The sequence below is a fragment of the Zalophus californianus genome, chromosome 14 (assembly GCF_009762305.2).
Source record: "Zalophus californianus isolate mZalCal1 chromosome 14, mZalCal1.pri.v2, whole genome shotgun sequence".
Lineage (NCBI taxonomy): Eukaryota > Metazoa > Chordata > Mammalia > Carnivora > Otariidae > Zalophus > Zalophus californianus.
In genome coordinates this window covers 66,060,119-66,073,589 of record NC_045608.1, presented here as the reverse complement: position 1 = coordinate 66,073,589, position 13,471 = coordinate 66,060,119, and the positions used below count along the sequence as shown (strand labels likewise).

The window sequence follows — 13,471 nt, the reverse complement described above, 5'->3', positions numbered from 1 at the left end:
TCAGAGTGAGTAAATAGCCTGCACTTTTTCATATCCTTGAGAGTGATCAGCACAGTGGCTTAAACATCATAGGCACACAGAAAATAACCTTGATTTAGGGAAAAAAAAACCCTAAATTGAGTGGTATAACCTCTAACTTCTCTGTACACAGAAGAAAGGGCCAATCATCCTGTAAGTGCCTGGGATCCTGTTTGGCATCTCTTCTAGTCCTTGCCCAAGGAAAGCACGTGACACCCAGTCACTGCCTGGACAGTCAGCTGTAAGGATGGGTACACGCAGGATGTGAAAGCCTGGAGCACAAGGAGCCACAGAGCCCATACTCCATGCTCTTACTACCCGTCCGTGTTTCTGACGGCTGACTCTTCAGCCCCAGCTCTTATGTTCCCCATGGTGGCGGCTTGCTCCCCTAGAGTTTCAGTCATTCAGCATGTCTTAAGCACCTGTCATGTGCTGGGTACTGCAATAGGTACTAGAGATAAAGATTGGAATACGACCGGGCCCCAGTTCTGAGGGAGCACACAGGCTGAAGGTGTTCGAGGAAGAATGTATACGAGGCTCGTCACTACCGTACTCCAAGGTCGTAGCAAAGGCACGTACACAATTCGCTGGGGCCCAGGGAGAGATTTAGTCCACTGGGGGACATAGGATGGTATCAGGAAAGGCCAATTCTCTTGCCTAGAAAATTCCTTCCTAAGCTAAGTTCAACCTGCCCAATTTCACTAAAGGTGAAGAAGGGATTTAGGCAGGTGTGGGTAGAATGCCCACCTTCGTCCCCATTTTCAGGACTACTGGGACTTTTTGTGGTTGCTTTTATAAAATGTGCCCTTGAAACCTTATCCAAAAGGGGGAGGCATTGACTGTGGGCTGAGTCACTAGCCCTCTGTGCTGGGCCGTGGGCCCTAACCCTCTTCTGGGGCTGGCCATGCGGCTCCTCCTGACTCCGACACCAGCTCACACCAGCGCTCAGACAAAGATGGGGTTCTTGGACGGCTGCATGTGCTCATAGCCACCAGCTCAGCCTTCTCTCAGGTATGGCTGCAGCTTGGTTCCCTGTCTTCCCTGAAGGCTTCCCTCACGACCCCCTCAGCGCCGAGTTGCCAAGGGATGAACAAAGATGAACACTGGCCCATCAGCTAGTTGGGCAGTTGCTCTATACACACACACACACACACAAATTAAATAATAAAGATTTAAAACGGGATCTAGAGGATGAGGTGACAGAAAGAATTCAATTTACAAGATAATGCTCGTCAAATTGTCCTTCTATAAGAAGCTCCGTGGGCCCAAGGCCAATGGGATCTGATTGGACCAGCAGTTGACACTGAAACTTTTGAGACCTAGCTCCTTCTGTCTGGCAGGTGCCAAGGCAGGCAGTGTGATTTGAGACGAGAGGGAAGAATTGGGGAAGGGTTCCCGGAGGAGAGGTTCGCACTGGCTTCGGGGAGCGGAAGGAACAGCAGGAAGGGTGGTGCGGCACATTCTTAGACTCACCACGGAGAGCACGTTAGCCAGCGCGGCGCCCAGGTAGGCCGCAAACAGGGCTGCAAAGAGAACCAAGGCATAGTCCAGTGACTAGCGGTGCCTCAAGCTCAGCCTACACGTTAGCCCCCCAGACATTTAGGCCACAAATGCTATCTCGCCGATTAAATAAAACTTGAGTTATGCTTCTCTTACTTGACAGCTTTGAAATGTGTTAAATCCCAGGCAAATGCCAGCACAGCTAAGGTGGAAGATGAACTTTGTTAAAAAGGGCCAGAATGGAGCCATTATGGTTCTCTTGGGTCCCACCACCTTGCTTTCTAGCAAAGGAACATTTAGCAGCATAAACCATACATGAAAATTTTACTCTATGGCCAAGGCCAAGTGGATCCCAGCCCTCCCTGCTGGAATATTTCATCCCAAGTTATTAACAGAATATGGGCTTCCAGTGAGGAGCAGCAACCTGTAGGCTTGAGGAAGACCACATAGGCCCACTGCCTCGTCTTTCAGGCTCTGCCTGCAGAGGGCATGGCCAGGCTGGGCCGCTGGGAAGAGCCAAGAGCCAGTAAGAGGTGAGGAGGCTCTGTGAAAATGAGCCAGTGGAGCTGCGCTTTGCTTCTGCATCCTGTTTCTCAACTGAAAGCATCTTAATTGTCCCTAGGGTATTAACAACAGCAAATCTTTATTAGACTGTCCCTGAGTACCCATACCCTTCAGCATTCCTCCAACGTAAGCATTATTTGAAAGTCCTATGATTAGTGTTTGGGTGCTTAAGGTTAATTGCTGTAACTGATGTAAATCACCCAGTTCTATATATAAAGATTAATTTGTGGAGGAGTTGCTCTGTCGGTTAGCTTCAATCACCAGCCAGGGAGTGGCAATCACAGAGACAGCCCAGGAACAACAACCAAACAACCACCAGCTCAAAATTCTGTCTTCATGTGGCTGAGTGCTTTGTGTTCCATGAAAATAATTTTTACTGCGTGAATCATTAAGCAACCATTCAAAAACAGGTTTAGATAAAAAGCCTTTTACGAAGCAAACAATCCTCCCATTTATCTTTGGAGGATCCACAGGGTTTTCAGTGCCGTTTTCCCTACAGGGACAGGCACGGGGGCGTGCAAGGTGCAAAGGGACGTGGTGGCAATCCCTACCGCAGGCGACGGCCAGGACGTGCGTCTGCCAGGTCAGGACGTAGAACATGCCTCCAATGGCAATGCAGGCCAGCGTGCTGTTGAAGCCGCACAGGCCGAAGTAGATGGAGTCCAAGGGCGTCGCTATAGTGAGGGCTACGAGAGAAGACAGGCATCGGTGTTGAGTTTGGGGGGGGGTCTCATGGGGCTCTCCTGCCGGCCCCTAAAACCACCACAGTGCTCAAAGCCCAGACCAGCCATTCTCTTAGGCATTTATAAAAAAGAACTTCTGATTTTATTCAGTGAAAAAAATAACTAAAGGGAAGAAACGGCCATAGAGCCACATGAGTCCTAGTGGTGTAGCTGTTACGGTAGAAGAGAGCTTTTGGAGTAAGGACTCTGCGGCCTTTTGAAGCAGTCCAGAGAACTTCCCTCCCCTGCCAAGAAAGAGGACTTTTCCTTCTTCATTGATATCTTAATGTTCTCTACTGGAGTATCATCTCTCGAGATAAGACGTAAAACACAAACATGCCTGTAATTAACCTCTCTCAAACTTTACATTTATGCTAAGGTGTAAATGGCTAACACCAAAGCCTTTCTGGAGGGCAGCTTTTGCTCACAGAAGCATGAGGGCACTGGCACCCAAAGTGGGGAAACAGGGTATAATGGAAGGAGTGAAAGTTGGCGGGAATCAGCAGGGGTCGGGGGGTCACGGGTATTGAAGACACGTGTCACCATTTTCTTTGGAGCTGACTCCAGACACTAACATCCTTATGGCCCATTAGTAAGGGAGAAGTGATGAGACTAACCTGCTAACATCCCCACAGTGGAGCCGATCGCAGCGTGCAAGCAAATGAGAGGGGACGAGATGAACAGAGCTATGAGGAAAATGCCTCCGGTCCAGGGGTTGTCGCAGCCGTAGACCTGGCCGATTCCTACAGGGATGGCTCTCAGAAGCTGTGGGGGTGAAGAATCACGTGCAGTTATAGAGGGAGACCAGGGGCAACTGGAACCTTGGCTGGAAAAGATTTGTGCCAAAGTTTCTACCCTAACATTTTGCAGCAAGTTTCCAAGATATTTGTATCCAAATAGATGAACTCTGAAAGGAACACAAGCTTTTCTGTTTTAATCTTGAGTTCTTAGAACAATAGTTTAAGATGTTAAGTTTCCTTTATTTAGAAACATGAGTGTAAGGCACTGCACCCCCACTGAAGAGAAACTAGAAACTTAAAATGAGATGTCTGATCAAGGTTGGGGTTTCAAAACTCTCTTGTAATGTTTAAAAAAAAACCCTAAAATTACGACTAAAAGGCTGAATATGCTATGAAAAAATGTTATTTTGTGTTTCCAAGAATAAGGTTCTGGGCTGTGGTCATGTTAATCTGGTCTGGGTGAGCAGTTGGACTCACAGAAGAGTCTCTGAGGAGGTAGTATCATGGTCTCTGCTCTTTGGTTGATAAGTCAACGAAATGGTGACCGATAGATGAGCTCCCAGCTTGCGTCAGGTCTCCACGTAGCTCAGGGAAGCGGGGCCTGTCTGCCAATGTGAAGGGCTTGAGGAGGCAGGATCCACTGCCTGTGGGCGCTTGCACATGTGCTCTGGAGTTCAAGAAAAGCATCCTGGGCATGCAGCCTTCCCCAGCGACTGGGGTTGTGTCCCATGGTTTGGAAGCTTGGCCAAAGGCCCTTGACTTAGAAAGTGCATAAGGGAGTGGCCATGCAGGGTACACTGGGGTTCATCTCACCCCTTGGGCAGTGAGCTGAGACGAAGCAGAGTCCTGGGCCAGGGTGTCTATATATTACGAGGAAGCAGCTCTTCTCTCAGCCCATTGCCTTCCGAGAAGACTCTGCCCCTGGAGGTATGCGGAGACAGGAAGACATTGCAGGAGCCCGTGGGGTGGCCTAGTGGGCTAACCCTCCAGACTCAATCTCCTGTGACCCCAGGAACAGGGAACAGGGTGGGGGCTCCGGCATTACCATGTGGGTGCGGGCGGGCAGGTTGGAGAGTTTGATACAGAGGGAGCGGTGCTGGGCACTGTATTCCCAGCTGGTGACACCATCTAGGGGGCCCTCTGGGGACCAGAGGGCAGAGGAACTCATGGGGCTTCAATATTGTTGGGAGATTTAGACCCTCCTTCTGACATTTACTTGTCTCCCCAACACTCAAGGCTCTCATGAGTGGTCAAAAAGACAAAACATATTAGTCATTATCATAATCCATTTAATTGGCTAGAGTTACTTCTTAAAAGGCAACCACCAGGGGCGCCTGGGTGGCTCAGTCATTAGGCGTCTGCCTTCGGTTCGGGTCATGATTCCAGGGTCCTGGGATCGAGCCCTGCATCGGGTTCTCTGCTCAGTGAGAAGCCTGCTTCTCCCTCTCCCTCTCCCTCTGCCTGACGCTCTGCCTACTTGTGCTCTCTCTCTCTGTCAAATAAATAAATAAAATAAAATAAAAAAAGGCAACCACCAAAAACTGAATTTTTCTTTTCTGGAACTTTGGGGTTCTAAAGTATTTGTACGGGATTCCCTAATTGTTTTTCATTTCTACAAAATTCCTAGGTATCTTTTCCAATGAAAATGTGGCATAGAGAATGCATAATATCTTCAAGTTACCCTTTCTAACACCATCTCCCCATAGCCAACCAGTTAGAGCAACTGTGCCTTCAAAACTGATTGATGGGGTACATACCATGAAAGGGAAGCCTAATGAGTGAATTATCAACCTTTTCTCACATCTGGTTCACAAAGGTCCTCACACACACACACACACACACACACACACACACACACACACACACACAAGGATGAGGCCAACATGAATATTTCTCTTCCTAAATAATGTATTATTATTATTATTATTTCTCATCCTAAATAATGTTTCTTAGTGCACATGCAGGGCCTTTCTACCATGCTGTTGTATTCTATGAAATGCTACAAGAAATGAGTCATTGTTATTTCTGAAAGTTCTTTCAACAAGCCCAAGTGATTTCGTGGTTAGATGATGACTTGTCAATAACAAAGTTCCAGAGCAAGCCCCAGACCATGGAGGGTAGTCTAGTGTAACGGAAAGCAGGAGGACCTCAGCGAAAACGTGTCTTATTAATTATCTTGGCAGACTTCCAGAGGCCAGCATTGTATACAAAATACTTGCAAAAAAATGTTAAAAGCTCTAATATCTAGACATTTCTTAATGGAGGAACACCTGTGCTTTATGGTGTGACCACACCTCAGATAGCGAATGCAATCCATTCTGGAGGTCGCAACAGAGACTTCGTTAGCCCACAGGTGGTCGTGTAATGTGTATGTCTTTAGTGATTCAGTGAGACCAGTGGAAGAAAATATACAGTGCAGGCTGGAGGAAAATTGGAGGAAAGCATCAAAAAGATTTTTTCCAAAAGGAAAAAGGAAAGAACCCAGGTGTAGCAGTAGGAGGTCAGAGTGCTAATCTCAACTCTGCTCTTCACTGATTAGGTGTGTGACCTCAGGCCTCAGTTTCTTCCTCTGTGCTAGGACAGCGTGGGACCAAAAATGGTCCTGTTAGCTCTTACGGAGAGGAAGGAAAAGAATGGTGGCTAAAGAGAGACCGCATGCCAAGTGCCTCACACCCACACCATGGGTAATAGTCATTACCCATGGAGGCTGCAGTAAATGCCACATTAACATGGCATTTGGACAGATGCTGCCCTTCTGCCTTCCCCGACACCTACCAAGGGCACTTGGACCTCTGACCAGGTGATGTTGGGTGCGGAGGATGCAGGCTGCAGCAGCGTCGTGGGGAAGAAGAGATTGTAGTGGCCAGTGGCCGCCAGGTACAGGGTCACGGCGATGTTGAAGGGCAGCGTGAAGACTGGGAGGTCCCACTTGCTGAAGATGGTCCCCAGGGCACTGGAGAGGATGGGGCTGTGGCAGAAGCACAGGAGACTGTTCAAGAAGTTCAGGCCCTGACACTAGGCTGAGCAGGAGCACTTTCCCAAGGAAAAGCAGCCTGCTGGGTTCGTTCTCTGAGCCTGACTGGCCCCTGAGCACATCTTTCCATGGCCTCCTCCCTGGGCCTGGTGCGGTGATAGGGTAGACGCCCAGGCTCAGCTTTAGAAAGAGGGCTTTCTGGGGGAAGACCTAAGGCAAAGAGTCACAGAAGCTTCTTGAAAAGTCATGCAGCTCCATGCTTCGGCATGAGGAGAGTGGGGGAGTGACGGGAGCAGAATTGTAGTCCGTCCTTCCTTCCTTCCTTCCTTCCTTCCTTCCTTCCTTCCTTCCTTCCTTCCTTCCTTCCCACAAATGTTTGTTGAGCAGCTGAGAGCACCAAGCCTCCTGCCCGGAATTCCCTGTGGCTGATTTCTGGAGGGGAAGGGGAGCTAAGCCCTGACCCTCTAAGGGCTCTGCCCGGTGGCTGGTCCTTCAGCCTACACTAGGAGGTTGTCCCAGGCTGGTCAGGGGTCCCAAGGACGGGGGAAAGCTGGGTGGGGGGCAGCAGGAGGAATGAGGTTTCTAGAAATGGATAGGATGCTGTGGTATGGCTCTTCACCTATATATGGGCCTCAGTTCCTTTCTCTGTGCTCTGGCTGAGTAGGACCAGAAACCCTTTTAGATCTTAGACAAAGAAGAGTGGAGGCTGGTAGGTACTGAGATATTGTCCACAGATCAGCTAGCATGGTTCTGTCACTGTATGACATTAATAATTATTTCCAGTGGATGCTTCTGATGTGCAAAGTCCATGCCCCCTTCAAGTTGAGTTTAGACAGGGAGCTGGGGTGAAAAGGTTGGCAGCCCTTGACTGCACCCGCAGCCTCAGGAGCAAACTTACCACGACATGGACATCATGATGACGGGGAGCAGAAGCCACCAGTAATAGTTGCCTTTGTCTGAGAACACGGCCATCAGCAGCCCCACCAGCACCCCGTTGTAGCCGTGGAGTCCTGCCGCAATGGCCGACCTGGGGGGATGGAGGAGGGCTGGGGTAGTGGGGTCCCCCCAGGGCCTCAGGAGGGGCACTGCCTTCTTGACTTTCCTTCTGACCCAGATTTTTCTCTGTTGGGGCCCGACTGCACACACCTTCCAGCAGATGGCCCCACTGGGAATGGGAAGGGAAGACATCAGCCCTTCACGTTCCCCTGGGTGATGCGGAGCTGTTACCAAATAACGAGGGAGTGGCTGTTGTTAGTTATTAGTGTCCTTAGTCTGAACAGTGTCTGAGGTCGGAGGCCAGCAGCAAGGCGATGGGAAGGTGGCATAGGGTCCCTGCAGGAAGTGACCTCTGGCTTCACGCTCGGGCCCTGGGCCTCCTGGAATTTACCTGTCCTGGCTCAGGATGAGGGCTGTCAAAGTGGACACAAAAGTGCCCAAGCAGCCCGAGATGGCCCACCAGGGGTTCTGGACGAAGAGGCCCAGCACAATGAGGATGCCGCTGAGGGGGTTGTTCACAAACATCACCTGCGACGTGCCCCGGAGGACCCAGTCAAGGAACTGGAACACTGGGGATTTGTCTGAAATGGAACCAGGGCAGGGAGTCAATGTTCAGGTGTGCCGGGCCTGCATGGGGCTCAGGTGGGTGGGTGGAAGGTACGGGAAGCTCTGCGTCCAAAGTGGGTTCGCAGGGCCCTACCGTCACCTGCCACAGGGGGGGTTAAACCAGGAACCCAAGAGGTCATTCGGCTGTCCAGAAAACTCTTCAGACCCATCGTCAGCTGGTTGTGGTCTTTACATTGTTTTTCAAGCAGTGGGGATAAGGTACCCTGAGCTATCTGTCCGCCGCCGTGAGAGCGGCATGATTTTTCAAGAAGACACATCCAAAAAGAAAATTCTCTTGCTGCACAGAGGGAGGATTGCGAGAGAGAACTTACTGGACTAGTAGACATAGTTCTCCCAAGAGTCATCCATAGGGCCGACATTTTTTTTTTGGAATGGTGACTCTAGACTCCCAGGCCTAAATGCCCGATGGGGTATGTGTGAGAGCACGGCTGCTCGGTTTGGAAATGAGGGCTCGCACACTGACACGTATTGTATTCACCTCCCAAGAGTGCATGTCTGCTGTCACAGCAAAACTCCTGTTCCTTCTGAGCGACCGTAGAAACGGTACTCAATCTAATCTACCAAGAACCGCGGCATGGCGCCTGCTGGGGACGGTTGGAAGTGACACTCCAGGGGCAGGGTCAAGGGCTTTGCTTGCAGGACCTTTACCTTTAAGCCCCTCGCCGCACTCCTTCATCTCCCCGGTGATGTAACTGAGGGCTCTGCTGACCCTCTTCCCATGGGCAGTCAGGTGACTCTGAATCCAGGAAGCCATGGAAGTGTTCGCTTCCACTTTTATCTCAGTGCTGTCCTCCATGGCGTCCAGATCCTGTCCAGGGGCAAGACAAGGAGCTCCCACACCCTGTGCTTCCCACGCAGAGAAGCCACATTTGTGTTAGCTCGGGGACCAAGTTAATGTTTTCATTTGGTATTTAGGAATACCTTTTGTCTTGTCTGACGTGTTACCTCATTGAATATGGGCAACAACCTTGCAGTACAAGACACCGTACTTACCCTCATCCTGGGGATGAGGGCTCCAGCATGGATGGAGGGTTCTCACCGGCAAAGATCAAGGTCAAACAGTAGAATTGATATTTAAACACAGATTTTTAGACTCTTTATTTCAACCATGACTACCCCTATACCACACTCTTTCCAGAAGAAATTATTCCCCACCCCCAGCTTGTCTCGTCTTTAAAATTTAACTGTCCATAAAATTAAACACATAAGTATTCTGTGTTTGAAAATTGGCACCAGCTTGTTTCCTGAATGCTTGAATGCCAGATTTAGAGGAAGACCGATAATAGCTAATTCAAATAAAAGGAATATAAAATTTTATAAAGTAGACTATGAAAAATAGGCATTTTTATCCTAGGTAATTATGTTTCTGGATATATGAATTCAAGCAAAGTTTGCCTATATCAGAGGGCATCTTTTCTGGACGTCTGCTTCCTAATCTGCCGCAGGCTCTGTGCCTCAGGACCCTGCCCGATTCAGGCCACTTGTGACTCACCAGCAGCTCAACCGCGGGCTTCCGGTACTGATAGGGAGAAGGGTCTTTGGTTTGTCTCTCCTGGTGGTCGCCTTTTCCAAACACTGGAGTTGAAGGAAAGTACATCATCAATTAGGACAGCTCTACCCAGGCACGTTAGCAGCAAATTTCTTACAGTTGGGTTGATATATTCAATATTTCCTATTCCACTTGAGGAAGCCCAGAACTTCAATGTCTTGTAGCTGGAAGGCACCTTTTAATTTTTATTGGTCAAGAACCCATTTGGACTCTCACTTTGGGTAAAAAATGTACATCCACATGTAAACAGGACATTTTACAGGAATTTAGGGAGTTCAGAGACTCGACTGACCTTTAGTGAAGAGCCTCTGATTTAGCTCAACCACTCTATTTTTAGATGAAGAAATAGTGCCTTGGCCGTGATCCCCACATCTAGGGTTCTTTCTCTGCACAAACTTGTAAGTGTACAAAGAAAGGAAAACTCGGATGTTATTTCTCCTAAAGTATTAAGCTGCCTGAGCCATGTAAGGTCTGGGTTTGAATTTGACTGTGACTTCAACTGGATGACCGCAGGCTGTTCTGGTCTCTTGTTTTAGATATATATCTGGGGATTTCAGGTATTTTAGCTGCAACTGCTGGTTGGATTAAGACGAGTGATGTCCACGTCATTCCTTGAAACAGATTTTGGCATAATCTTGTGATTCTAGAAAACTCTTGTAACGTTGCTGTAAACATATTTTTCTTATTACCAGATTATTTATTTATTTATTTATTTATTTATTTATTTATTTATTTAATTTTATTTATTTGACAGAGAGAGAGAGGGCACAAGTAGGGGGGGAGCAGCAGAGGCAGAAGGAGAAGCAGACTCCCCGCCAAGCAGGGAGCCCAATATGGGGCTCGATCCCAGGACCCTGGGATCATGACCTGAGCCGAAGGCAGACGCTTAACCGACTGAGCCACCCAGGTGCCCCACCAGATCATTTATTTTTAAAGATGACCAATTTTAGTAGGGTTTTATGCATCCTAAAAGAACTTTGGAAGTTTCGGTCTTGGTACTTTGGTTCCCTCTCGTGGTCAAGTTTGAGGATGGCAGGCTGGGCTCTGAACACCCGGTATTTTCAGACTGAATTGGCTCTTCCCACTGCATTCATGAGCTTTCAGGGTACCTAAGATGCATCAGTGGCAACAACGGCACATGAATGGCACAAAAACGTCCCATTTTTGAAGGGACAGGGGCTGCAAATACCAATATGGTTGGGAAGTTACCCTATGCAGGAAAAATTAATTTTGGAAGATTTGAAAGAAAGAGTAGGAGCAAAGATTCCTCTAGATGTTGAGGCCAGTGTGCGTGGCGTCCTGATGGAGCCGCTTCCTGTGCATGAAGCTGCCCCGGGTCTGCTGTTGAGCAGTTCCACTGATCCATGTCCCAGGCTCCTTTGCACTCCGTGAAAGGGCTTCCCTTCCGCCAGCCCCCAACCACTGGGACGGAGGATGTTTGGAAGGGGATTGTTAACCTTTTGAAGCAAGCCACACTTTCTTCTTGCCATGCCGGTGGCCTCTGTCAAATACAAACCCCTGGGCCAGAGGGTCCCTGAGATGTCTCAATGCCCTCTCCACCTTGTATGATGTTTTCCCACAGCACCCAGGCCCATTTCTTTGGGTCGGCCACTTTTGGTGAGAAACGATGAAGCTTAGATGAACTGGAGCAAGAATGTAACGAACACGTCTTCTGGGAAGCATGTGATATTGCAAAAAGGACACTAACCGGTCCTCCCCCCGCCCCTTGTCCCTTGCCAGCTGTGTGACTCTGTTCCCCTCCCTGGGACTTGAGGGGCAGAATTAGATTACCCCTCTGCCCTGGCTCTTCACGTGGCTACTTTTGCATCTGACTGGGGAGGAAGGAGGACTCCTCTTGCTCCCTCCCCCTGCCCCCAACTCCTCCCTGGCTTCCCCACCTGCTCATTTTTGGCTGCCCCTCTCGGCCTGTGGGCGTCCCCTCCCTTCCATGGCTCTCCCGCTCTTTCCTTGGCCTTGACATCTTGACCACCACTGTAGGCGAGAACTTTCACCTCTCGTCTTGTAAGTGGACCGGTGGTTTGTGGCTTGGCAAAAATTAGAATCTCATGGGGAGCTTTGTAAGATCCTTATGCCCACCCAGGCTTCTCTCCAGATGAATTAGATTAGTGTCTCCAGGGATGGGATGCAGGTGATTCCCATATGCAGTCAAATTGGAGACCTCCTGAGTCGGCTGCCTGTCCCAGCTCCAGCATCCCCCCGTACCCCCCGGAGGGTCCAGACAACGGGGCAATGGCTGTGGTCAGAGGTTGGGTGTGATAAAAATGAGCCTGGCCCGCGTGGCTCTCCCTACTGCCCTGTGAAGTAGGTACTGCCACTGTCCCCGTTCTAGAGATGAGTCATTTGAGGACCCGAGAGTGAAGGGGAGCAGCACCCACCTTTGCTTCTCCTCCGAATAGATGACCACTCGATGTGGAACACACTCCTGGGCTTGGGGGGCACGGCCTCCGAGCCCTCATCGGCCTTGGGGCTTGCTGTGGCCGGCTGCTCCCTACTGCCACCTAGGCCGGGGACAAAGCAAGACAGGTCAGTGTCCGCCCGGGTCGCACGCGGTGAGAGCCAGGCAGGCAGCTGGCGGGGAGGGGGGGGGTGCGGCGGGGAATCACGTCTGGAACCTGGAAAGGCAGGAGTGGTGGCTCTGAAGCTGCAGGTAGGAATCGCATCTGTCTCGGTGTCAAGCTTCCAGCTTCTCCATTCCCCCTGTGAAAACGTGCACTTCCTTTCCCCTCAGAAACCATGTCATAGACACGTATACATGTCAAGAGACAGATGAGCCAGTCTGCCCTATTTCTCTAGTGGGGAACTACTCGAAGACCTGGAGGAGCCCCCTGATCCTGTGCTTCAGAGACACCTGGAACATCAGCCTACCCTCGGACACCCAGCAGACAGGTTTTGTGTGGGGGGATGAGGACTGAGAGGGTAGCATGCTTCGTCCGACACAGCGGGGCATTCTGCCGGAACGCCAATCCCAAGTGCTCATCTGCCAGGCTGGAAGGGTACCTCTGCTGGCCCGCTGCTTCTCGTTTCTCACATGCCGATGTCAGCTACCCCAGCCACCCCCCTGGGCACAGCAGTATTCTGACCTTAGCCTCCTAGACTGAGAATTGCACGAAATTACAAGATCACAGTCTACCTCCTGTGTCCCGAAAAATCAACTGAGTCATACAGCTCATGAGTCATGGCACAGCCCGGAGTTGCTCCCAGGTCTCTTGACACCCAATCAGAGGCTCTGGAAGTGGTGGCAGGAGGCCTGGCCCACCTTCCATGCCCTGGCCCTTCACTGTTAGCACCCCAGATTCTGCTACCTGCTCAGGGCCCAGGAAAGTGGGGGCCGGGCCCATATTACTGTATGTTCCTGGGGTTGATGTCCCAGCCACAAAAAGCAAAAGCAAAAAGTATCTTTCTTTCCCTTGAACGCTGTTTTTGGTCTTTCTTTGGGGAGGTGGCACCAAATAGGGTCTGACACGGGGTTGGTTCTGGCTGTCCCGTGGGTACGACTGAAGTGGGGGGCACTACCTTGAGGGCAGCAGCCCCACCCAACGTGCCAGCCAACAGCTGAGAAGGTAAAGTGGAGCAGATGCCACCAAGAACTGGAGATAAGGCCACAAATTTCCCGAGGCGGTGAAAATACTTAAAGCTAAGATGAGAGCCTTTTACCCCTACCTTTGGGACAGATGCTCGAGACTTTCCTAATGGATAAAGGCGATTTCGAGAATATCCTGAACACATCTTCCAAATGTTCTAGAAATAAATGTTCCATCGG

The 13,471-nt window shown here is 50.0% G+C and overlaps 1 protein-coding gene across 13 annotated transcripts in view; it reads right to left on the bottom strand.

Annotated features, from left to right (window-relative positions):
• SLC14A2 (solute carrier family 14 member 2) overlaps positions 1-13,471 on the bottom strand; it is a 497,483-nt gene that overhangs the window by 1,662 nt on the left and 482,350 nt on the right. For all 13 annotated transcript variants that reach the window (XM_027577555.2, XM_027577562.2, XM_035724077.1 and 10 more), the window contains 9 exons: positions 12,087-12,209; positions 9,634-9,716; positions 8,790-8,949; positions 7,906-8,095; positions 7,417-7,545; positions 6,320-6,512; positions 3,422-3,569; positions 2,634-2,768; positions 1,492-1,541 (listed from right to left, as the gene is read on the bottom strand). In XM_027577555.2, the coding sequence (XP_027433356.2) occupies positions 1,492-1,541; positions 2,634-2,768; positions 3,422-3,569; positions 6,320-6,512; positions 7,417-7,545; positions 7,906-8,095; positions 8,790-8,949; positions 9,634-9,716; positions 12,087-12,209 (1,211 nt within the window). The remainder of the gene's footprint in view (positions 1-1,491; positions 1,542-2,633; positions 2,769-3,421; positions 3,570-6,319; positions 6,513-7,416; positions 7,546-7,905; positions 8,096-8,789; positions 8,950-9,633; positions 9,717-12,086; positions 12,210-13,471) is intronic.